The sequence below is a fragment of the Mus caroli genome, unplaced genomic scaffold (genome assembly GCF_978045245.1).
Source record: "Mus caroli unplaced genomic scaffold, Mus_caroli_1 scaffold_8, whole genome shotgun sequence".
Lineage (NCBI taxonomy): Eukaryota > Metazoa > Chordata > Mammalia > Rodentia > Muridae > Mus > Mus caroli.
Window position 1 is genome coordinate 3,995,750 of NW_028227263.1, and position 24,519 is coordinate 4,020,268.

At 50.4% G+C, this 24,519-nt stretch overlaps 1 protein-coding gene across 1 annotated transcript; it reads right to left on the bottom strand.

Annotated features, from left to right (window-relative positions):
- Positions 1-581: 581 nt before the first annotated feature.
- Eps8l2 (EPS8 signaling adaptor L2) lies at positions 582-22,960 on the bottom strand. Its single transcript, XM_021168945.3, has 21 exons — positions 22,811-22,960; positions 19,925-20,006; positions 19,789-19,844; positions 18,884-18,948; positions 7,632-7,793; positions 6,945-7,094; positions 6,795-6,874; positions 6,504-6,652; positions 6,349-6,419; positions 6,082-6,208; positions 5,836-5,924; positions 5,665-5,739; positions 5,290-5,438; positions 5,067-5,199; positions 4,668-4,780; positions 3,179-3,284; positions 2,484-2,603; positions 2,156-2,228; positions 1,853-2,033; positions 1,629-1,761; positions 582-1,480 (listed from the first exon to the last, which is right to left on the bottom strand). The coding sequence occupies exons 2-21, from the start codon at positions 19,966-19,968 to the stop codon at positions 1,367-1,369; spliced, it is 2,190 nt and encodes a 729-aa protein (XP_021024604.1). The 5' UTR covers positions 19,969-20,006; positions 22,811-22,960; the 3' UTR covers positions 582-1,366.
- Positions 22,961-24,519: the final 1,559 nt, after the last annotated feature.

The following is a 24,519-nucleotide window of genomic DNA, read 5'->3' on the forward strand; positions in this document are numbered from 1 at the left end:
TCACCCAAAGATGTATAAGGAGCTACCAGCAGATGGCACCAAAGGCTTGCGTCAAAGGAAAGTCTCTGGCCAGTCGGGCAGATACCTGGGTCTCTCTCCAACTTGTCAGTGAGGTCTTTCAGGCCCCTGCTCTCCTTTTGACACCTCCCTCATCTTGGAACAGTCTTCTAAATAGTGTCTCTATCTCCCTCTGATTCATGCTCCTGGGCCTGCTGAATTCTGCTCCTACTCAGAATGGGACCTTTGAAAGCCAGCTGGTTGGAAGGTTTTGGGCTGTCTAGACACCCTCTGGAGTCCCTCCCAGAAATGTCCTTAGGGCCGTTTTGGATGGGTGTGGAGGTGAGAGGTGTCCCCTGGCATGGCCAAAGCACTACCTGTGTGGATGGGTTGCTCTCTCCTGGAAAGATCTTTGAAGGACATGGCCAGGCTTCGTGGTCTACAAGTAGGATCCCAGCACAGAAGGCTTAGGCAGGATGACTATTCAGAGTTCAGGGCCAATGCACTATCCCAGAGAAAAGGAGAAGGAGGAAGAGGCAGTTTGGGTGTCAGAGTACTTCTACCCCAAGAAACAGATATATAAGTTGCTAGGAGACATCTGGTTTATTGACATAGCTGTGGAGTCCCCACTCTCATCTCTGGGTCTGGGGCTCCATCCAGAGCTGGGAAATGCACCAGACACCAGCGAACAGGCTGGTGGAAATAGCCAGAGACATCTATTATCACAGGCTCTTTGGGTGGGATGGGACATTTGAAGTCAGAACCTATGTCTGGTGCATTCTTAGGTCTCAAAGAAGAAAGAATACAGCATACTCTATACCAGCAGGTCACCCAAGGCCTCCTGTCCTGTAGCCCCTGACCAGGTTGTTCCTGGGATGCTAGCAGCGTGAAGGGAGTGGGCAAATATGTAGGCAAGGACACCAGGCTGGTCAGCTGAGGGCTCAGGCCCATCCTGCAATTGGGGTACAGTGGATGCAGGGAAACGTGAATGTAGAAACAAGCAACACAAGGGAGAGCTGCGGAGTTGGGGCCCAGCATCGTTAAGGAACAAGGACCTTCATGTGCACCAAGAAGACCAGGGGAAGAGGCCTTGCCCACCGGGAGAGTCCTGGGGCCTTGGCAGCAGGTTGAGAAGGAACTGGCACTGCCAGGTACAGGTTTGGCTGAGGCTGGCCTTGGTTTTGGAAGAAGAGTATTGGGTTGGGGGTAGGGCTCGGGTGGCAAAAGAGCTACCCACAGGTGTAGCTAGGCTCATACACAGGACTCTGCCTGGAGGGCAGGTAAGCCAGTTACACCCAGCCCATCTGTGTCCTTGGTATAAAATAATACACATATAAAAATAATACTCCATGCATTTGGGTTGGGCCCATTACAGGTGCGGCGCCCCCTCTGACTCTGGTGAAGTGTGTTGGCTGGTATAGCTGTCCTCGGCCCTCCTGATCTTGTTCATAAGCTTCTCCAGTTCTGACCCACTTTGTTGTTTCTAGGAAAAAGAGATTGGACCTCAGCCGGGAGGTTGGGGAATAGAGAGGGTACAGGACAGGGCCCTGCTGTTTCCTGTTTTTCCAGTGACCTCAGGTGCAGGTGCTTATGCCCAGGAAGGAACTCAGAAGCAGGCAGGAGCTGCTCACCTCCAGGAAGGCCTTCTGAACTGTGAGCTGGCTGTACACGCGACTGCCCTCTTCTCCGCACACTTTTTTCAGTTCCTCCTTGTTGAGGGAGAAGAGCTGGGGTCCAGTTAAGATGCCCAGGTTCTCCACGATCCTAGGGGCAGGTGGGCGTGAGGGCGGGGCCATGGGCGGGACACTGTCCTCCAGGCCCCGCCCGCCCCACCGGCTGTGCACACGGGGCTCACCTGGCACTGAAGGCCTTGGCTTCCAGCCAGGCGCGGACCTCATCCGGACCTGACTCGAACGTAAGCGGCAGGTGCACTGGCTGGCTGCGCTCCACGCGGAAGTTGCGCTGCGGCTGTGTCTTGATGTGGCTGATCTTTTTCATGAGCTCGTCATTGACCTCGTCCATGTGGTGGATTAGCTCTGTGGGGCGCACGCTCTCAGCCCCTTCACTCGGACCCATTCTCTGCCTCCCCCCCCCCCATCCTATCACTTCCCTCCCCTGCCCCTCCCCGCACTTCTAACTCCAAAGTGGATCTACTCACCTTCTTTGTTCCCTGCGAAAATTGGGGGCAGTTTGTGGGTGGGGCTGGCTGGACCCCAGTATTTCTGGCCAGACTGCAAGGAGTGAGGAAGAGGTGAGGGGTAAGGTGAGGGGCTATTATATAAGGACTTACCCAGGACCCCAGATGGGTGGGTCAGCCCTTTCTTCCCTTGAGTAAGACCCCAGGAACCCACACAGCCCTTGGCCCAGCTTGGGGGCAGCAGGTTTCCGGGGATCAGGTTCAAATATCACATTGAGACCAGCTGCACCCCTAACCTTAGGGGCTCTGACTGTGCTGTAGACAGAATGGAGCCGTGGCAGGCGATCACCTGTTCCAAGGGGGCACCCACGTCCTCCTGCCGAGCTTCAGCCAGGATGTTGCAGGGCACATAGCCCGCCTGGCCACTGCGATTTCGTAGCTTCCACCACTGCCGGCCATCCTCCAGCACCTGCCAAGTGTCCAGATGTCTGTGAGACTCACCAACATCCTCGTGCAGACCTCAAATACTATTAGAGTCAGATGCTGGGGACACTTGCCAAACCCTTCACAGAGGGCCAAAGCATTGTCCAGGTATCTCAAGCACAGCTCTCTATCCTCTGGACATGTCTTGGCCTGATGGGCTACCCAGTCCCTGCCTGGCTTCCCCAGTCCTGGAGATAGGGTACCTCTTAACCTGATTCTGAATGCAGAGCTTCCCCCAGCCTGCTCCACTTTCTGTCCCTCAGTAGGTGGCCTGGATTCAGGTTAGGCACAAATAAGTTGGTCCAGGGTGGTGATCTTGGGTGGCCATGAATGACAAGCCCCTACTGGCTTCTACCGAAGGGCCACCCACCACAGTAGACCTTCAGGGATCCCCCAGACATCAGAAGGCAGCTCAGTGGCTCAGCCAGACTGTGGTGGGGGTCAGAGAGGGCACTGGAGGCCCGGTAGGAAGCCCAGGTCAAGCACACTGGGAAGATGGGTGGATTACAGACCATGGTCCCAGAACATGCCCCACTTCCCCTGTATAGCCCTGGTCCTTACCTCTAGGACCTCGTCCTTGAGCACAGACAGCTCATTGGCGTTTCGCGCTGTGAAATCATAGAGGATCTTGACATACTTGGTCATGGCTGGTGTCGCCTGGTAGCCCCTGCAGGACCAGGAAGAGTTGAGGCCCAGGGCTGGACAGAAGTCTTTTACTGCTTCCCAGCTGCAGCTGCCTCCCGTTCTGCTGCCCAGGTTGCAGTGAAGAGAGGCTGTGCTTCTCAGCCAGGAGTGGAAACTGTGACACTCCAGCAGGCAGGGGGAGGCGGGGAACAGACTCCAAGAGGCTGGCCCAGCTCAAACTATCTTGGGGAGTCTCTTGCCCTGCTCCTCAGAGGGACTAGAGCAAGAGGTGTGCCTAGGGAGTGACAGGGTCACATGTTCCCAGTTGACCACAGGGCTAGGAGATTTTCAGTTACAGCCCCTTAGAGATATTATGTGTCCTTTCTGGAAGTCCCCTTGCATCTCTGGAGCAGGGGTGAGCTCTGGCTAATGGTCCCCCCCCCCAGCCAGGTCATGTTCCTGGTCAGTGTGGCACTGGAGAGAGAGGAGGGGTGGGGGATCCAGGTCTGTGCCCAGTGTATTGATAGGCTGAGAATGTCCCATAAATATGATCCCAGTAGGGACACTGGATAGCAAGCTAAAGAAGCCCAAGGAGAGGGGTTCTCTTTGAAAAGGAGCCCTAGGACCACCAGGTAGACCCTGGGTAGGAGTAAGAACCAGAGGAGGGGGAGGTAAGAGGGATACCCCCATGTCTTGGGCTTCTGTTTAACTCACGGGGAGTGTGGGATGTGTAGTGGGGGAGGGGATAATCAGAGCCCCTTGCTCTGAGTCCCCAGCAGCACCACAGTGGGTGGTGCTTGGAGAAGTTGCTGGTGGTGTTTGTTTGTTTTGTGTAGCCCTGGCTGTCCTGGAACTCACTCTGTAGACCAGGCTGGCCTCGAACTCAGAAATCCTCCTGCCTCTGCCTCCCGAGTGCTGGGATTAAAGGCGTGCGCCACCACACCCGGCTTGGTTCAGTGAATTTCTAACCTTGATTTTAATTAATTAAAAATTTGACAGCGTCTCACTATGCAGCCATTGACTGCCTAAGACTCACAGAGATCTCTCTGCCTCTGCCTCCTGAGTCCTGGGACCAAAGGTGTGGGTTTCCACATCCAATCTCTGTCTCTTTCTAACACTGATTATGAAACAAGAAAGTATAAAAAGAAGTAATGTAGCCAGGCAACCAGCACTCAGAAGGCAGAGGCAGGAGGATTTCTGAGTTCGAGGCCAGCCTGGTCTACAAAGTGAGTTCCAGGACAGCCAGGGCTATACAGAGAAACCCTGTCTCGAAAAACAAAAAAAAAAAAAAAATTATATTAAAAACAAAAAGAAAGTTGGATTCTCATTTGGAAAATAACTATTTTACACCAGAATGGGGCATTTGACACCGTGTGGAGGTAGCTCACATGCAACAGTGTGTGGTGTTCACACTGTGGGGACTTACCTGTTAGCATGTGGGGAGCTGCCTGGTGGTGCAATGTCCTCTGGGGCTTGGGACTCGGAGGAGAGGCTGTGCTTTGGGGAATGTCGTACGGATAGTCGATTCTTGGGGGTCAGCTGTGGGGAAAGCAGGGAGCCTGGGCTTGATGTGGGGTAGTGGATGGGCTACAGTGACTGTGATCAGTCTTGGGACAAGGGACAAAGCTTGATGAATGTACTGTGACCCAGCAGCATTGAGGGAAAAGGGCCAAATGCCCAGGCAGGTGGTAAGCCAAGGTGACCTGGCATTGCAGGGGTTGGGGTAGAAGACATTGTTGCTTTAGAAGCCTTGAGGGTAGAAGCACGGGTGGGCTGGGGAGAAGCTCTGGGGAGGGGTGGGCATGGGCTGGGCTGGAGTTCTGACCTGATCACTGGGCACAGATGCCAGTCCTTCTACCTCCCAGGGAGCCTCCTGTAGGACATCCAGGGGTGGTTCCCAGCCGCTGCGGAACTTGGGCACGTAGAGTGGCACCTGTGGCTCCCGGGGCCATTCAGAGCTGTGGTCAGCAGAAGGTCAGTCGCATGCCCTGCTGGGACCAACCCACTCGAGACCTCTGTTTAGTTCACATCTTGCCCCTTCTCCATACCGAGGCCTCATCCAGGTCTCCCCCAGTGATTCCCACAGTGTCATCTCTTTGGGGACCAGGTGGCCACGTAAGAAGCTCACGGCATCAGTGGACAGCAAAGGGCTGGAGACAGAGCGTGCTATGTCGGGGCTGCCACATGTGTTGATGATCTAGACAGAGTGAGTTTAGTGGGGAAGCCCAGCCCACCAAAGCCACCAGACCCAGCCTACCCCCACCCACCACAGCTCTACAGGCCGGCCCTCAGGGATGGACTGTGGCCTCCTGGGAACCCAGACAGAGCTTGAGTATGCTAAGGTGGGCACTTGTTTCCTCCACCCCAAACCCATGTGGATCACTCTGTTGCCCCTGACCCCGCCCTGTCCCAGCCCCAGTCACCAGATCCAGAGGCCCGAAGAGGAAGTGCACCAGCTCGGCTGCACTGGGGTTTTGGATGTGCTTCTGCAGCTTCGCCTGGGGGTGGGAAGAACAAGCAGGTGACAGATGGCATGTGCGTGTGCGTGCATGTGTGTGGGCCCGCACTCCCAACACAGGGCGGGGCTGACTCACCAGCAGGTTGATGGCCAGCTTGGTTTTCTGGAAACAGTCAACAAACTCTCCCTCTGAGGGGGGGCGTGCCCGAAGTGTAAGGACACCCTCTGGCAAAACATGGAAAGTTGTGAGCCCTGGACCCCCGCTGAGTGCCTGCTGTTGGATGCTGTCCCCTTCCAGACTCTCCTTCCCTCCAGCTATTGTGTGCCTACCATTTCTTGCCCCAGCGTCCTCCAGCCCCTTCCCTATCACTCTGGTTGGTACCTGCTGGCCCCTTCTTGTTCTTCTTCTTCCCCTTTTTCCGCTGGTTCAACTGCTTGAAAGCCTCAGCTGCCTTCTGCAGCCGGGCCACGAACCATTCAATGTCATCCAGGGTACAGTTAAGGATTTGCTGAGGTTAGAAGAGGGACCAGGGGTCAGCCATGATCATCCCCCACCTACTGTGGGACACTCTGGAAACCATGAGCCAGACCCAGTGCCAACAGGAAGCAGGCAAGGATGGAAAAGCATTTTGGGAGGCTGGGCACCCACCGTCTCCTTCTCTATTCTCTGAGCCAGCACAGCCCGTGGCTCCTCGTCCTGGGATTCCCTACGGCGATAGCCTGTTGGGGGAGGGGGTACAGAGCAGCTGCTGAAGGGTTCTCCATTAAATCCCAAATGGAATCCCCACCCATCCCTCAGCCTACCTGGTTCACTGAATGGCACTGGCAAGGGCAGGCCCACACGGTTCTTGGCCTGAGGGGAATCTCCCGGCTGTCGCTGGAAGGGAATGGGGGCTGGGCTCTGTGGAGGGGGCAAGATAGACTGCCGCTGGCGGATCTTCTCCTGGTGTCCCCTAGAGGGCAGAGGAAGACATAGCTCAGCCTGGCCATGGCCCTTCTGCTGGGTGCTGCCACCCTGCTGCCCTCACATCCCAGGCTATTGTGCCCCAAGGAAAAGGGCAAGATCCCTCACTTTATACACCCCCAGGGCCCTACTTTAGGGTCTGTGGTCTCATCTTCTTCCCCAGCCGGTAGTCAGCCAGGGCACTCTCAATGTCTTCCTGCACAAGTTCCGCCTGGAGACACAGGGGTGTCAAGTCAGCTTGGCCAACTGGCGTCATGCCCACCCCTGGCTGTCTGCCTTACCTCCACCTCGTCACAGTGAAAGAAGTGGATGTCGGGCTTGTTCTGGTCTGAGTCCTGGCACACCAGCAGCAGCACAGAGGGGTAGCGCAGCTGGTTTAGCACTGTCTGGCTGTGCTGCACAGTGGGCAGTGGAAAGTTCTCCAGCTCTTCCTGTGGGAGGGTATACAGTGGGTCAGCCTTGCCTGACAGGCCTTGGATGTGGATGTAGGCTACCATCATGATAAATAGCGCTATGTATGTGGCTGAGAAACACACTGACACCCCAGCAATGGATTCTTGTGGCCACGGTATGTGGAATATACTCCCCAGATAGGAACACATGTGTAACTTTCACAGGTGTAAAGCAGGAACACTGCCCACACCTGGCCCATCGACAGGGACATAGACACTAATTGGGGATGCCCTCGAGCATAGGCCCTGGGGCACAGCTGTATCTCGCTTGATACCCAGCAAGGCTCTTCCAGAGAACAGTGCTGCCCTGGTTGCTTAGCAACCTAGCAGGTGCAGAGCTAAGCCAGTCTAGGTTGCCAAAAGTGGCCCAGACTCTCAGCTGGGTCCAGCTTTCCCTGACTGCCCTCGGCTCAATTCCCTTACACAGACCAGCATGCCACACACATCTGGATGAACTGGACATCTGGCCCTGCCTCTGTCCGTCAGCTCCCTGTACCTGCTGTTGTCAACCAGTACCTGGGACTCAACATCCAGCAGTCGCAGTGACTTGTCGTTCACCTGCAGCAGGACTTCCTGGGCCCAGACCTTCTCCTTGGAGCTCAGCTGTACCAACTTCCGGATGGCGTCATCCACGGAGGCAATAGCCTCACTCTTGTCCATAATGAATGTGGCCAGGTGCTAAGGGAGAGGTCAGAGGTCACTGCCAGGCACAGCTCTTCTACTACTTAAACCCTGGGCACAAGAGGGGACAGTCTGGGAGCCTCAGCCAACTGGGGATCTGAAGGGCCACAGCTACACCTTAGTCGGGAGAAGTCATCTTTCTGCTCTGGTGTGTGCCTTTGTGGCTTATGATTGCTGACTAAAGTCCTCAAAAACTTTTAGACTGGGACAGGGGAGATGGGCCAGTGGTTAAGAACAGTAGCTGGCTGGGCAGTGTTGTTGCACGCCTTTAATCCCAGCACTTGGGAGGCAGAGGCAGACAGATTTCTGAGTCTACAGAGTGAGTTCCAGGACAGCCAGGGCTACACAGAGAAACCCTGTCTCGAAAAAAAAAAAAAAAAAACCAAACCAAAAAACAAACAAATAAAAGAACAGTAGCTGTTCTTTCAGATCAGCGTTCAGTTCCCAGCACCCACATGGCTGCTCACAATCCTCTGTAACTCCAGTTCCAGGGGACCTGATGCTCTCTTCAGACCTCTACAGCCACAAGTCATACATGTAGCATACAGACACATACATGCAGGTAAAACACCCATACATGTGAAATAATAAAATTAAACTATTTTCTAGACTTGGCTGGATATGGTAGTACATGCTTTTAATCCCAGCACTCAGGAGGCAGAGGCAGGCAGATACATCTCTGTGATGCTGAGGCCAGCCTGATTCACATAGCAAGTTTCAGGCCACCCACTGACACCCTGTTTCATATATATATGAGAAACATTTAACGCAGGCTGATCTCAACTGAGACTTGCTATGTAGCTGAAGATGACCTTGTATTCCTGATTCTCCCAAGTGATGTGATTGCAGGCTTATGCTGCCATATTTGTACGGGTCTGTGGTACTGAGGGTCAAACCCAAGGCTTTGTGCATATTAGGTAAGTACTGTACACACTGAGCCGCATCCCAAGATCCTCACCCCTTTTCTGAAGGGAGGTTCCACTCTGTAGCCCAGGCTGGCCTATAATTCACTATGTAGCTCAGAATGTCCTCAAACTTACAGTAATCCTTCTACCTTAGCTTCCTGGGGTTTCGCTCTCCTTGATTTCGGCTAGTTTTCTTTTTATTTCCTTTATTTTTATTTTATGTTATGATTGTTTTTGCCTGCATGTATGTATGTGTATAACATGTTTGTGCCTGGTGTCAGGGGAGACCAGAGGAGGGTATTAGCACCGCTGGAGCCAGAGGTAGAGGGAGTTATGAACTGCCTGATGTGGGTGTTGGGAACCAAACTTGGGTTGTCTGTAAAAGCCATCTCTCCAGCCCTCGGCTAGTTTTGTTTATATTTATAAAGAGTTCACCATGCAGTTGAGCAGTGGTAGTGAAGCCTTTTAATCCCAGCACTCAGGAGTCAGAGGCAGGTGAATCTCTGCAACTTAGAGGCCAGCCTGGTTTACAGAGCAAGTGACAGGACAGCCAGGGCTATACAGAGAAACCCTGTCTTGAAAACAACCAAACCAAGATAAAAAGGTAACACCTAACAAAATAACTGAAGGAAAGGAGTACCAAGTCTACAGAAGAATAAGCAAGTTTTTAGTACAGCTTAAAATAAATTATTTATTTTTGTACATGAATGCTGTATTTGCCCACAAGACAGAAGAGGGCATCAGATCCCATTATAGATGATTGTTAGCCACCATGTGGTTGCTGGAAATTGAATTCTGGACTTCTGGAGGAGCAGATAGTAAGTCCTCTTAACTGCTGAGCCATTCCTCCAGCCCTGGAGTAGGATTTTAAGACAGTGTCTCACTATATGGCCCAGGCCCTTGAATTCACAACTCACTTCTTGCCCAAACTTCCTTGGTGCCGAGATTACAAGTGTGTGCCACCACACTGGGTTATAAGTAACTTTTTTATTTTTATATTTTATTTATTTATTTTGAGACAGGGTCTCACTGTTGCCCTGGCTAGTCTAGAACTCAGAGAACCATCTACCTTTGCCTCCCAAATGTTGGAATGAGAGGCAAGTGGGTACACACCCAGCCACTTAATCTAGTCTATTCATTTATATATCTGTTTAGTTGCTTGCTTGCTTGCTTGCTTGCTTGCTTATTTATTTATTTATTTATTTATTTATTGAGAAAGGGTTCTCTGTGTATCTCTGGCTGTCCTGGAATTCACTCTGTAAACTAGGTTGACCTTAAACTCAGGGATCTACCTGCTTCTGCCTCCCAAGTGCTGGGATTAAAAGAGTACGTAACCAACACATGGCTTGGGTATTTTATACTTTTTTTATTTTACTTTATTTGGTTTTGAAGACAGGATCTTACTGTGTAGCTCTGGATGTTCTAGAACTTGGTCTGTAGATGAGGCATTGAACTCAGGGATCCACCTGTCTCTGCTAGGATTAAAGGTGTGCCATGCCACTATGCCAGGCCTGCCTGCCTTCCTTCCTTTCTTTCTTCCTTCCTTTCTTTCTTTCTTTCTTTCTTTCTTTCTTTCTTTCTTTCTTTCTTTCTTTCCTTCCTTCCTTCCTTCCTTCCTTCCTTCCTTCCTTCCTTCCTTCCTTCCTTCTTTCTTTCTTTCTTTCTTTCTTTCTTTCTTTCTTTCTTTCTTTTTCTTTTTCCTTTCTTTCTTTTTTTTTTAAAGCAGAGTGAATGGACCTTTATCATGAAAAACAAATCCTGGTTTCAAACCAGAAATAATCTCTTCTTTTTTGTTTGTTTTGACAGGGTGTTGCTATGTAGCTCTGGCTAGCTTGGAATTTGACAAGTGGCCCAGGCTGGCTTTGAACTTGTAGTGGTCCTCTTATCTCTGTCTTCCAAGTGCTGCTGGGATTACAGCCATGTGACACAACACCCTTGTTTGGTGTGTGTGTGTGTGTGTGTGATATATGTGTGTGTGTGTACCAGTACCTGGTGCCCATGGAGGTCACACTAGGGCATCCGATCCCCTGGAACTAGAGGAACCACCATGTGGATGTTTGGAACCGAACCCAAGTCTTCTGGAAGAGCAAGCACTCTTAACTCTGAGCCATCTTTCCAGTCCCCGGTGTAACTTTACAAACTTGAGTTCTTTGTAAAAGCAACAAAACTCTTAACCAGTCTCTCCAGCCTCACTAACGTAACTTTTTAACAAAGTGAAATGCAGGAAGCCTGACTGAATAAAAATATGCAAACTGACACTCTTAGGAGACCATTGTTTCAGGAATGAAATGACTATTGAGTTTTGCACATTCTCCTATCCATTGCCCAAAGTCCCTGTGAGCTGCACTTGTGTGTTTGGACAGAGAAGCCGTGCTCTCATCCAGCTCCTGCCCAGCCTCTTTACTGACAAATTAGTGACACCTTGAAAAGCATCTGTATGAATCTACCCCTAGCAAAACTACTGTAGGTAACCTGCGCAGATGCAAGATTTAGGCCAGCTTGCCGGCTGCAAACAGGTTCAACAATGAGTAGGCAGAAACGCAGTGGGATGAGAGACAAGTCTTCCATTTGTAGCAGGCAGGGTAAACACTAAAACGAAACGCCTCACAACTAACAAAACAAAGTCATGCTGCTAGGCGACCAAAGGAGTCTCAAGAAAGGCTACAAGACCGAAAGCACAGAGGTTTTTGACCTTGGTGGAATTAGAGCAGAGATCAATACAAAAAACTTCAGCAGGGTGTGGTAGAGCAAGGCTGTAATCTCAACACTAGCAAGATAGCAGACAGAAGAACCTGGAGTTGAAGGTTCACTTCATCTACACAGTGTTCAAGGCTAGCTAGTCTGGGCTTTATGGAGCCCTGTCTCAAAAACAGTCAAACAAATAAATAAAAACTTTAAAGAATTCTCAAAGCTGGGCATGGTGATGAATGCTTGTGATCCCTCTGCTTGGGAGATGGAAGCAGGGAGATCAGGCGGTGCAGGCCAGGCTGGGCCAGAGAGTGAAACCTCAGAAACGTGAATAAACGATGGATGGGTGAATGGCATATGGAAAACATGACTTATGGGTCAAAAATGAAGTCATAGCCCAGACAAATGGTAGTGCCTCATGGCTTTAGTCCCAGTACTCAGAAGGCTGAGGGCAGTGGGTCTGTCTGAATTCCAGGACAGCCTGGTCTATGAGTTCCAGGTCAGCCAGAGATACATAAACCTTGTCTCAAAAAAATCAAAGAAATGAAAAACAGAACAAAACAAAACCCAAAATGAAGTCACAAAGAAAATGTAAGAAGATTAAAACATATTTGGAGCTTAACAAAGCAGAACAAAATGAAAACAGGCACTTGGGGTTGGGGAGATGGCTCAGCAGTTAAGAGTACTGCCTGCTCTTCCAGAGGTCTTTAGTTCAAGTCCCAGCACCCATATGGTGGCTCATAGCCATCTATAAGGGATCAGGTGCTTTTGCCACCTGCGGATGTATATGCAGCAGAGCACTCATACATTACATTTTAAAAATTGATAAAGGAAGAAAACTACTCAAGATCGATGATCTCAGCTTTTGCCTTAACAAGCTAGAAACACTGCTGGGGTGTGACTTAGTGGCAGGATCTTGTCTAGTGTGCACAAGACCCTGGGTTCCATCACCAGCAAGGATGCTAAATAAACAGTGCCAAAAGAGCACACCATAAAACAAGACCCAAAGGAAATGGAAGAAACCTGAGGGCAAAAATCCACAAACTAGTAAACCATAAACACAGAAATTTAAATAAAGTCCAAAGTTACCCCCTTAGCAAGAGTAAATAGAGGCAACAGTGACGTCTGAGCAGGACACAGTAGGTGATGTCTTCCTACAATCACAGCTCTCTGGGAGGCAGACGCGTGTGGGAGCAGGAGGATCAATCCAATTCAAAGCCAGCCTGGACTATATAGCATGTTCTAGGCTTGCTAGGACTAACCTGAAAGACCCTGCCACAAAAACAAAACAACAATGGCAAAGAAGTAAACAACTACAACAGTAATCAGACACCAACCAACCAAACACACAAGCAAACAAAAGGACCTGCTGATTTTCAAAAGCCCAAAGGAAAGAAGGAACATTACAAAAAAATCACACAGACATGAGAATGAAACTTCTCAACAAAGGGAATCTTGTAGGCCAGCCATGGTGGTGTACACCTTTAACCACCTTTAATCCCACCACTCAGTGGGCAGAGGCAGGACAAGCCAATGCTACAGAAAAACCCAGTCTTGAAAAGATCAAAAAACAAAAATAAAAAACAAACAACGCTGCTCCCCACCCCCAAAGGAAATCTTGCATTCAGAATGCTTCAGTGGTAAACCCTAACAAATATTTTTGTAAGAAACAATACAAACTTTTTTTTTTTTTTGGTTTTTCGAGACAGGGTTTCTCTGTATAGCCCTGGGTGTCCTGGAACTCACTTTGTAGACCAGGCTGGCCTCGAACTCAGAAATCCACCTGCCTCTGCCTCCCGAGTGCTGGGATTAAAGGCGTGTGTTACCACACCCAGCTTTTTTTTTTTTTTTTTAAATAAAGGACAGAGGATAACTTCTCCACTCACTGTCTTAGGTCAACATAACCTGATCTGTAAGTCTGACATGGTTATTATATAGAAAATTGAGGGCTGGTGAGATGGCTCAGTGGGTAAGAGCACCCGACTGCTCTCCTGAAGGTCCAGAGTTCAAATCCCAGCAACCACATGGTGGCTCACAACCATCTGCAATGAGATCTGACACCCTCTTCTGGAGTGTCTGAAGACAGCTACAGTGTACTTACACATAATAAATAAATAAATCTTAAAAAAAAAAAAAATCACACTGGGACCAACTGCGGGAGACAGATCCACTTTAAAAAAAAAAGAAAAAAGAAAATTGAGGTCAGTGTCTCTAACAGACATTTGTCTTCTAAAAAGTCTTCAGGACTGAGGAAATAGTTCTGTGGTTAAGGGTACATTTTGTCCTTGCAGAGGAGCAGAGCTCAATTCTCAGCTCCCGGGTCAGGCAGCTCACGACTGCCTAGAACTCCGCCTTCCTCTCTGACCTCCTTGGACACACACACACACACACAGATACATGTACATACATATAAGTACTAATACAAATTTTTAAAAATCTTCAGTTAAATGCTTGCAAACAGCCTATGAATACATACAAAATATCTTTTCTTTTCCTTTTGCAATACCGAGGATTGAATCTAGGACCTCATGTATGCTAGGCAAGTATCTTAATACTGAATCATATACCCCAGCTCCATTAAAAACTATTATTCATCTCAGGGCTGGGTATGGTGGTGCACTCTGTTAGTCCCGGTATTCAGAAGGCAGATCTCTGTATGCCTGAGGCCAGTCTTGCCTACACAGCAAGGTCTAGGACAGCCTGAGCTTATCTGAAAAAAAACAAATATTTATTTATTTATTTTTTTATTATCCATCCATCATCCATCCACCCATCTGCTTGTGTGTTTTCCTGTGCATATGTGTGTGTGTGCTTGAAGTTCATATGTGCATGCAGCCACCCATGGAGGCCAGAAAACGGCATGAGATCTCTTGGAACTGATGTTGTAGGTGCTTGTGAGTAGTCATATGTGTGCTGGGAATTGAACCCAGGTCCTCTACAAGAGCAGCAAGTGCTTTTAACCACCCTGCCATCTCTCTAGCCCCAAACCATTTAAAAATACTTTTTTCAAAACTATTTTTAATTATGTGTAGGTATGTGTGTCTGCATGTGGGTATGTGCACATGAATGCTGGTATCTGTGGAGGCTGAAATTATAGTTAGCTGGCCTTGAATTCCTAATCCTCCTGATGCTACCTGCTAAGTGCTAAGATATACAGTAGGGCCACCATACCCAGTAGGGTAATATATTTTGCTTGGTTTATCTTTTTTTCTTTTGAGACAGGATCTCTCTGTATAGCCCTGACTGTCCTGGAACTTACTATGTGGGCCAGGCTGGCCTTGAACTCACAGAGATTCTCCTACTTCTACCTCCTAAGTGCTGGGATTAGAGTGTACTGCCATGGCCAGCTGTTTGCTTCATTTTTGAGTTAGGGTCTTACTCTGTAGTCTAGGCTGGCCTGGAGCTTGCTATGCAAACAGCTAGCCTTGCATTTGTGGTGATCCTCCTGGCTCTGCCTCTAAAGGCTGGATTATAACTGTGAGCCAATACACCTGGAAGACATCTTGAATAAATCAATATATGCCAAATACCAAAGTTTATTCAGCATTTGGAAATTTTTCTTAGTTCTTAGATTTTTTTTTTCAAGACAGAGTTTCTCTGTGTATCTCTAGCTGTCGTGGAACTTACTCTGTAGATTAGGCTGGCCTCAAACTCAGAGATCTGCCTGCCACTGCTTCTAGGGTGCTAGAAATAAAGGCATGCACCACTACTGCTTGGCTCAGTATGGGTCTTTATGTAGACCAGGCTGGCCTCAGATTCATAGAGACCCACCTGCCTTTCTCAGTCTTCAGGGCTGAGATGAAAAGTGCATGCCACCATACCTAGCTTCTTTAAAAACAAAGACAAAAACTTGCATGTTTGTGTGTGTGTGTGTGTGTGCTTGTGCATGGGTGCTCATAGAGGCCAGAAAGGGGCCAAGATCCTCTTGATCTGAATTTATAAATATTTCTGAGTAGCCCAACGTGGGTGTCAGGGACTAAATTCTGGTCCTCTGAAAGAGCAGCAAATGTTCTTCAGCTCTCAGCTGTCACTCCAGCTCCAGATATTTCTTTTCAAACAATATAATTGTCTGTGAAGAAAGTCTGGTCTACAAGGAAATCATTAAATTCACCAAAGTCTCAGACAACCATACCAAAGCTCTCTTTTTTAGCTTATGTAACTGGCAGATAATTAGACGATGAAGTTTTAAAAATACAATCTATGGTGCACATACTTTGGTGGTCACCACAGCTGTTTACCTAGGCTAAGATTCTATGAGCAAGAGGGACATTATGCCAAGTGGTGAAAACCTAGTCAGCTCCCCAGAACTTGTGAAGTCCGGAGAAACTACTACTGCCACTTTATTACACCAGCATGATCCCTAGCTACATTCTAAATATTTGTCCTTACAGCCACAGGCAAGTGTAGTTCTCATCCTTCAACAAAGAAACTTTCCTTTGCAACAAAAGGGGACCATTGCAGAAAACCACAACCAATCAAAATGGAGAGCTGTAAACCCCGGTCCCAACGATAAATCTACAAAACAGCTCCCACAGGAAGCATTGTAGACAAAGGGACAGAAAGAACTGTGGAAGAGCAAGGGGATCAGGAGTTTGCTGTGAGACTGTGTCTCCTAGGGGTGTCAGAAGCTACACCCATCACATCTCACCAACATGACTGCCAAACATGAGATTAACAAGGACAACAACAGTAAACGTTCCAAAGTGGATGGGGAAAACCCACCAGGCCTCAGCATTAACCATACACCAAGACCTACAGGCAAGTGAGGAATGCTGAGGGCTGAAGAGATTGGCTTCCCTAAGGCACAGCACACCAAGAGGTTATCCCATACCAAATGGTCAACCCTGAAAGCATACACACCAGTAACACTGTATAGACTGAGCAAGTTGCATATTCAGGAATATACATGTATATACATGCATATGTATATATGTAACAGCAATTGATGGGGAAAAAAAGGCCATGAATTTGAAAGAGAGCTAGAAAAGATACATGGGAGAATTTTGAGGAAGGAAAGGGAAGGGGGGAAATGGTGTAATTATATTATAATTTCAAAAAATGAAAAGGGACTGGAGAGATGGCTCAGTGGTTGTGAGCACTTTTGTTCTTGCAGAGGACCCTGGTTCCATTCCCAGGATCCACATGGCAGCTCACAACTGTCTGCATCTATAGTTCCAGGGAATTTAATGCCTTCCATGGGTACCAGACATGCATGTACTGCACATATATACATACATACATACAGGGCAAAACATTCATACTATAACATAAATAAATCTAAAAAAAATTTAAAACAGCACCAGAAAAAGTAAAAAGCAAAACAAAACAACAACAACAATAAAAAGTGCCATTTGTGCCAGGTATGGTGGTACATGCCTTCAGTGCCGGCACAGGGAAAGCAGAGGAAGGTGGTGGATTCCCTGGAAATCATCCTAGTCTAAATGGCAAGTTCCAGGTCAATTAGGGTTGCATAGTGAAACCCTGTCCCAAACCAAAACTGAAACCAAAGCAACATTAAAACCACACTCCTATTTATGTGGTGAACATGACATGATAACCACTGTGCTAGGGAAACCTCTCACAATGCCATTTGTAAGCTAAAGAATAATTTAAATATAAATATGACCACCAAAGTGAAAATCAGAAAACACTGTTAAAAAAAATTAAAGAAATCTTAATAAATGGAGAAACATCCCATGTTAGTAGATGAGAACACACAACATTGTTAAGATGCCAATTCTCCCTAAACTGATAATAGGTTGGACTCAATGCCAATCAAATGTCAGCAACATGCTTAATTAATTAATTAGAGACAGGGTCTCAAAAATAAAACAAAATAAAGTCGATCATGGGTCTAGATGCAAAAGATTATGCTACCTTGAAAACACAGAAATCTTCAATAGTAGGCTTGCTTAGTCTTCTCACTAGCAGATTAACAAATAACCAGAAAAGAAAAATGGGTATATGGCTAGGTGCCTCCAAATCAAATATGTCTGTTTAATCAAAAGATGTTGACACACATTAGCTAACAAATTACCAACTGGAGGAAGGTTTGCTTTTAGCTTTTTTGTTTTTGTTTGTTTTGAGACAAGGTTTCTCTCAACATGGTTTTCTTAAAATGAAGCAAGAAACAAAGGTGGTGGTGGACCACGGGATCTCCTGGGTAGGGTAAATTTCTCAAAAAGACAAGTGTTGGGGATGCAAGACAGATCAGCATTGCTAGGGATTAGGATGGGGTGGCTTTGGACACAAGGGGCTCTGAAAGTCACCTAGGAGAGATGGGACTGTTTTATGTCCCAGTCTGATAGTAACAGAACTGTACCATCCATTTATTTATTGTAAAAAAAAGTCAGGAAAAGGTCAGAAAAAGCAAGCACAGCTCTGAATGCTTCTCAGCTTCCTTCTCTGGGCCTCAGTCTTTTCATCAGAGAGCAATAGAGAAACCTGACAGAAACGTCTGCCTCTGCCCCCGAGCAGGAAGGAAAGGTTCCTGCAGCAGTGGGGCAGCGTCAAGCAGGATGGATCAAAGTCCAGGAGCCAGGCTGGATGCCCCACGTAGTTCCTCACCAAGGAGGACAAAGTTCCACTTCAGAGAACGAACGGTGGCACACCGTAAAGGAAGAGGTCATTGCTGACCCTTCTGTGCCTCCATGCCCTGTCCTTGGGCACTGAGTGGCTGTGGTCACAAGATCATGGCCCATTGACCCAGGTGGGTGGGTGGTCAGAACCTTGATCGCCTAAGAGAGCAGGGTTGAGGAGCCATGGAGATTCCTGATGGCTCTTTTGGTCTATTCTACAGACAAGGAGGTAAGGTTCTGAGGATAGCAGCCTGCCTCACTTCTGGGGTAAGGGTCCTGGGTAGAGTGGGGAGACGAAGAGAGCCAGCAATACATGAGACCCATTGGGAGTGCTGGCTGCTCAGGGGCTCCTCTTTCTACTTCTCTGTCATTCCTCACCACTATCTTATAAGCTCAGTTTATGGCCAGAAACCCAGCTAGCTCCCAGTCTCAGGAAAGCCATTAAAACATAGTTCTTGAATTCTCAGCAAATTAGAGGTGACCAGGAGAAGGGCCACTCAAGCTGGCAGCTGGTCAAAGGGCACAGGCTATGTCTAGACTCAGCCTTGCTATCCAGGCTCTCTGTAGCTCTCAATAAAGAGTGTCTTTGTTCCATCATGTTCCTCCCAGTGCAGTTCCTTGTTTTGGGGCCAAGATGACAACTTCCTTCCATGGTCTTTTCCGAGCTGCCCAGCGACATAGGTGATGTCTCAGCGCCCTGGCTGCTGTGGGCCATGGGTACCAACCTACAGAGAAGGGTCTGAGCAGGCCCTGCTATGGCTATGAACTCCCTCAGCCCTGAGGAAGCCGTTTCCCCACTATGGCTGGGTCCAGGACCAGCGCAGTGCAGTCCTTTGCTCTCTCTTCCCAACTTCTCCCTGAGCCTCAGTTTCTCCACCTGTCCCTGGAAATATGGGGGTTACTTCCTGGTCCTCACCTGCACGTGATACTGTGAAGTCTCGTGCATGATGACGTTGGAGTTGGAGTACTTCTTCCTCTGCTCTGGATAGAGACACAGATGTCATGCACCCCAAAGAGTAAGACCCAGTCTAGAAGGACGTGACCCCCAGGGTCCACAGGGGAGAACAGTGTCGAGATGAGAGGTGTTGCTCTTTGAACCCCTGAAGGCTGAGAAGCTCCTGTGGGACAGGGAGGAACCCCAGGAAAGCCTCTGGGGACCCCCAGGAGAGGAGAGGAACCCCAGGAGAGGCCCCCTGGGGACCTGAAGCTTTAGAAGACAAGAGACTTATTCAGAATGGGAGGGGGCAGCCTCTCACTGAGGATCTGTTTGGGTGAGGGACAGGAAATGTAGTCTTCTCTAATGGAGGCTGCCCACCCTCCTACGGAAGGGGCCCGGGGCCAAGGATTTCCTATCCTACAAGCTATCACGGGAACATGCCTCCTCTCTGGAGTTCTTGCTTTCCAAGGCTCCAACTTCCAGCATTTAGTAACCAGCGTCCAGAAGCACAAGTTAAGGGCATAGTTGGGGAGGGGCATGGGCAAGCAGAAGTAGCCTAGTCCACTGGAGCAGATACCTGGCAGCTGGGTCCCATCTAACCCCACCTACTTGATCAGATTGCAGGGCTGCACAGTGGAATCAATATTAATGCTCCCTGAATTATTCGTAAAGGCCTCTCCCCTTACAGCAGAGTGGAGAATGTTTAGTAGCCAGGAGCCTTGCGGATAGATATCCAGAATTCTCAGTGAAGTAGGGTCCAGAGGCCTCCTCTGAGCCCTTAGAATTTCCCTGGGCTAGAGCTCAGCCCCGGAGTAGGCAGGGATGAGACCGCCATGGTCACGTTCATCCTCCTTAAGTCCATACCATCCTTAAACTTCACTCACCAAACAGGTCCTTTGCGCTCATCCTGGGCACACCATCAGACCGGCCCAGACTGCCGCTGCAGCGGGAGAGGCAGGTGAGGGCAGGGCTCATGTCACACCCCTCCCTGGGGACTTGAGGCGGTAGGACAACACTTACTTGGCAGCTCCTGGGCAGCAGCTCATGGATGCTGACTGGCTCATGGCGTTCCCAGTGGTAGCCAGTGTCAGGGAGGGCAGACCTAAAGACAGAAGAGCTCAGCTGACCCTTTCTCCTGGCCAGGCTAGGCCTGGGTCTCCTCTCTTATTTCTTTCTGCCCCGCATGCTAGAACTCTCAGTGCTGGGCCAGAGTCCTCAGGGGATCTCTAGGAAGCAGAGTTCTCCAGGCCCATGCTGGTGGTGGCAATGGAGACTCATCTGGCCTAGGACCTTTGGTTCTCTGCAAGGGTGTTCCTAGAAACTGTCAGGGAAGCTCTGATGGAGGGGATGGGTGGGGGATAATCTGAGAGAAGATGGTTCCTTCAAAAACCCTGAGGCAGTGAGAGAGGAGAGGGTAAGGCTGGAGACCTAGGAGGGCACAAAGTATAGGTGGACCCCACTACTCCTCCCTTGCCCCAGGCTTCACTCCTAGGGACCCCTGCATACATATATGTGTGGGATGCTCACAGAGGCCGGCTCCCCCAGATCCAGCAAAGAGACCAGCTCTTATCTCCCTCTTGGGAGACCCTGGAGAGGATGGTTATAGGGCAGAAGTTTTGGGGGTGACTGGCCCCCCCTGGTAAAAACCCAGGTGACTATATACAAACAAGGCCTCTTCAGAAGTAGAATTCCCAGCTCAGACTTCCCCTGGGTACATTTTGGGGAAATTGAGGCATGGCCATGAATGTGAGCAAGCTTTCCTTACAGGCTCGACCTGAGCCCTTCTCTGGATACAACAGAATCTGGTGGGCTGGGCCAGCCTGACATTAACTGAGGGACGTAGAGAGACCTTCAGTGACAGGCTGCCGTTACGCCACTGGAATGACAGGTCGATAACATTTCTGTCTGTCCTTCTGAAGTTCTATGGCCAGCTCTTCCTAAGGACCCACATATAGGTCTACCTTTGTCTGATATTACTAACAAGGCCACCATCCTTCCTAGCTTCAGCATTTGAGTCTGCTAGGGTCAGGCCTTCAGCCAGGAGACTGGTATGAGGGCTCAGGAGTAGGCCTGTAGCACTCTAGTATTTTCTGGTTTGCCCAGGTCTTGAGGGGTGGGCTACCAGGAGGCGAGGACCGTAGGCCTTAGCTATTACCTTGACCAGCTTTCTGGCCGCTCCCCTACCCCCAGCCGAGGTCCTAGCTTATAAGAAGAGGCTGGGCCAGATTTCTAGGTCCACCTATCCATGGAGAATGTCCGGAATGCACATGACCTCAGTAGGTGAGCCCCGGTGTTTGCTTAATGGGATTCCTGGCTAGCTCAGCCAAGGGCACCAGGCACGTGGGACCAGGAATACACACACCAGGACAAAACAAACTGCTAGAGACCCAGGCCTGAAGGCACACAGACTCTGAACAGGCTTGGACACGCAGCCCTGCCCTTGGGGATATCTAGGCCAGGACCTTAGGACTAGGTAGGAGGGATAAGGCTGGGGCTACCTCTACCCTGCAAAAGGTTCCCTCCCTGGAGGCTTCTAGAGCTGAAGTGGAGTAGGGAGGCAGGAAATCCAAACAATCCATTGGTGGCAAAGATGTAACACCCAGGCCTACAAGGCCTGGGGGCTCGGGCTGGTTTTACTGTAGCCACTTTCCGGGTTGAAGGGAGGCCCAGCATGTTAGAGCATTTGGTAGGTTCAGCAGTGGAACAGGAGGAGGCCCCGGCAGGGCAAGGAGGGCGGAGGAACTGGCTCCAAGTTCAAATTCCAGCTCTCCACACTGAGTGACCTTGGGGAGGGGTCGGCTTAGTCACCTGGGCTCTTGGCTGTCCTTGTGGGAGCTGGGTGTGGTCCTGGAATGGGAAGGGGGAGTCCCTTAGGACCTGGCTGGGTCCTAATCTGGGGACAAAGTTCAGGAAATCATCAGGTGGGAGCAACAGAGGCTGAGATGAACCAGAAAGTTGTTTGTGGGAAGGGATGGGTGCATCTGAAGAGACCCAGGCAGGCTGGGAGGGAGTAATGGGCAAAGCAGCGACAGCTCCAGGAGAGGTCCACGCACAAAGTAGGACCACTGAGAGTCTAGGGTGGGAAAGGCCCCAGCAGCCAAGGAGGGCTGCACAGGGGACACAGCAGAGGTGAGCTGTGGACATGTTTTGCCCTTTCCTGCCTCCAGCGATAGTTTTATGTAGTATCGCAGACTTTTCAGTCCCGGGCAAGCTATGGATGTTCATAGCCCCTCCCACCAGCTGATCCCCAACCCCCACATCTATTCCCATCTCCCACCCTCATCCCCTGAGAGACCACACTTCAACTTTGACCTGAAGACTGACTGACTCAGCCTGATGTTTCCCAGGCTCTGGGTTTCTTTTGAGCTCAAACAGCCAGAAAAAGGCCCACCTTTAGGCCCTGGGTGGTATGTCAGGTCAGATCCTGAAGGAGGTCGAGCCTGCTGGATGAAGGCCCTCCCTTCCTCACCACCTCTCTTGTCAACTGCCAGGTTCCCCTCATCCGCCCCAGGGCTGGGAGGGGGCCGGGACCAGGGCGAGTGAGTCACACACCGCTGGCTTAAAAATATCACGAACCACTGGCCACCACCCGCTGGACCGACCGGGCTTTAACCGAGCGGTTCTTGTGCTAAAAGCCCAAGGAAGGGTCAGGCCCGGCCTCTCCCCCAAGTTCCTACGTCCCTTGCCACACTCGCAGCCCCCCTAACTAAGGTTTAGCTGTCCCGAGTCCGGCGATCCGATCCGGGCCATCCCAAACCTCACTCTCAGGTGCTCTCAGCTCCCTGTTCTGGCTTGCCTTCCAAACCAAGCGCCCGGACCCAGAGTCCGGAGCGAGAGCTCTACATCTCACGGCCATTCTGGGAAACTGAGGCTCAGATTGGCAAATTCCCTGGCTGAAGTGCTCACCTGCGCTCCGTCCCTCAGCGCCTGTGCTTGGTTAGGCCCCTCGGTCAGCTTGTCCGCCCGCTGTCTGTCAGAGCCTCTGCGGAGCTCCCTCTCCCGGGACAGGCGGGACCTCTGCTGGGCCGGATAGGCCGGGGCGGGGCTGTGCGAGGAGGAACCTGAGCGACAGGTTACCGAGTCACCCGGGAGTGGGCACGAGGGAGCCTGAAGGAAGGGGGCGGGCCTGGGGCACCATTCCCCCCACCACACCAACTGTGGTTCCGCCTCCCTCGCCTGCCTCTGACTGCCCTCCCAGCGGTCCCCAAAGCACCTGGGGCCCCTTTGCAGCTGGCCCCGGAGAGCAGGGTGCGGCCCCAGCTGCTCTAACTGGCCAAGCTGCAGTAGCAGATGGGGACATGGGCCTGCCTGCAGGGGCAGTACTGGATGAAGCCTATGAGGGCTGCAGCCTTGGGGAAGTCTCAATCAAGCCGCCACCAGGTACCCTCCACCCCCAAGTAGCACCGGGACAGAGCTCTTTAGTGGTTTAGTCCTGGGGCATTGGGTCCAAGGCTTTTTGAGTTTGGGAGCTTTCAGCTCCTGGTGGGGGCCCCTCCCTCCTTCACATACAGGAGTTCTTAAAGTCCCCATCCACTAGAGCATCTCCTGAGGGATGAGCTATCTCTAGAAGAGGGTACCTGTCTCCACCATGTTGACACCCGCCACAAGGCTACCCTGCCCACCTTGCTATTTGACATCTTGGGGCAGGGTTGGGTGAATTTAGAGCAGCCAACTAGCTGGCTAGGAGGAAATAAACAAGAGTTGTGGCTTGCTAGCCAAGGTACTGCCCTTATGTGAACAGGGACCCTAAGGCCCCGGCTATTGTTTCCAGAGTTGGGGCAGAGGAAGTGGGTGCTGCCAGGAAGTCAGGGTCCCAGGCTACAACCTCAGAAGGGCAGGGCCCTGGCACATTTCTCCTGGGCAGTTAGCACTTCCTGGGGTACTGAGGGCCAATAGAACTTTTTGGCCTGGCTTGTTGCCCACTTGACACACTTTGGGACATCACAGGTGAGCTGGACAGAGGAGTGGCAGAAGTGGACCCCAAGCCCAGCTCTTGATGAACCCCAGAGAGGCTTCCTGGTTCATAGCCCTTACTGCTGATCTCACAGAACTGGTCCAATCTTGCTCTGCCTGTGACCTCGCCCTGGCCCAGCAAGCAGGGGTCAAGTGGTCAGCTGTGTAATGGGAGGAGCAGGCTTATGTGTGTGCTCTGACATTCCTGGGCAGAGCTGGGGATGGGTAAAGGGTGGAAAACATGCAATGCAACTCAGGTGAGGCTCCTTTGTGCTGCTGCCGGTCAGTCTTCGTAACCTTTGCTGTGAGGCAGCCCGAGCTGCTGGTGGTAACTGATGTCCACTCTGGGTCACGTGGAGTGAGTGCCACTTCCATGTGGCCAGTAACAACAGGCGAGTGGCTGAGCCCTCCAGACCCACCGGCCTTAGCCCATTCTGCCTACCCAGGCTATACTTGCTCAAGCCACAGGGACATTGTGGAGGGAAGTGCTCGTAGGCTTTCTAGACATTGCTCCTTCCCAAGCCTGCCTGTGGGCTAGGTAGAGCATGTCTCCAGGCCGTTCTGGTATTCACCCGGTCTCTGGGAGACATGAGTTGAAGGAAATCAGCTAAGGATCCATGAGTATAGAAGGTTCCCTGGTCCCAGAGAAGGCTCTGGACGGC

What these genes read in the sequence shown, in the direction of transcription:
- Eps8l2 (XM_021168945.3), bottom strand. Translation starts at nt 19,968, where the DNA reads ATGAGCCAGTCAGCATCCATGAGCTGCTGCCCAGGAGCTGCCAA. An exon ending in CTTCACAGTATCACGTGCAG is followed by an intron (nt 7,794 to 18,883) that starts GTGAGGACCAGG and finishes CCTCTCCCTTAG; the next exon opens with CACCTGGCCACATTCATTAT. An exon ending in ATGAGACCACAGACCCTAAA is followed by an intron (nt 6,653 to 6,794) that starts GTAGGGCCCTGG and finishes TCTGCCCTCTAG; the next exon opens with GGGACACCAGGAGAAGATCC.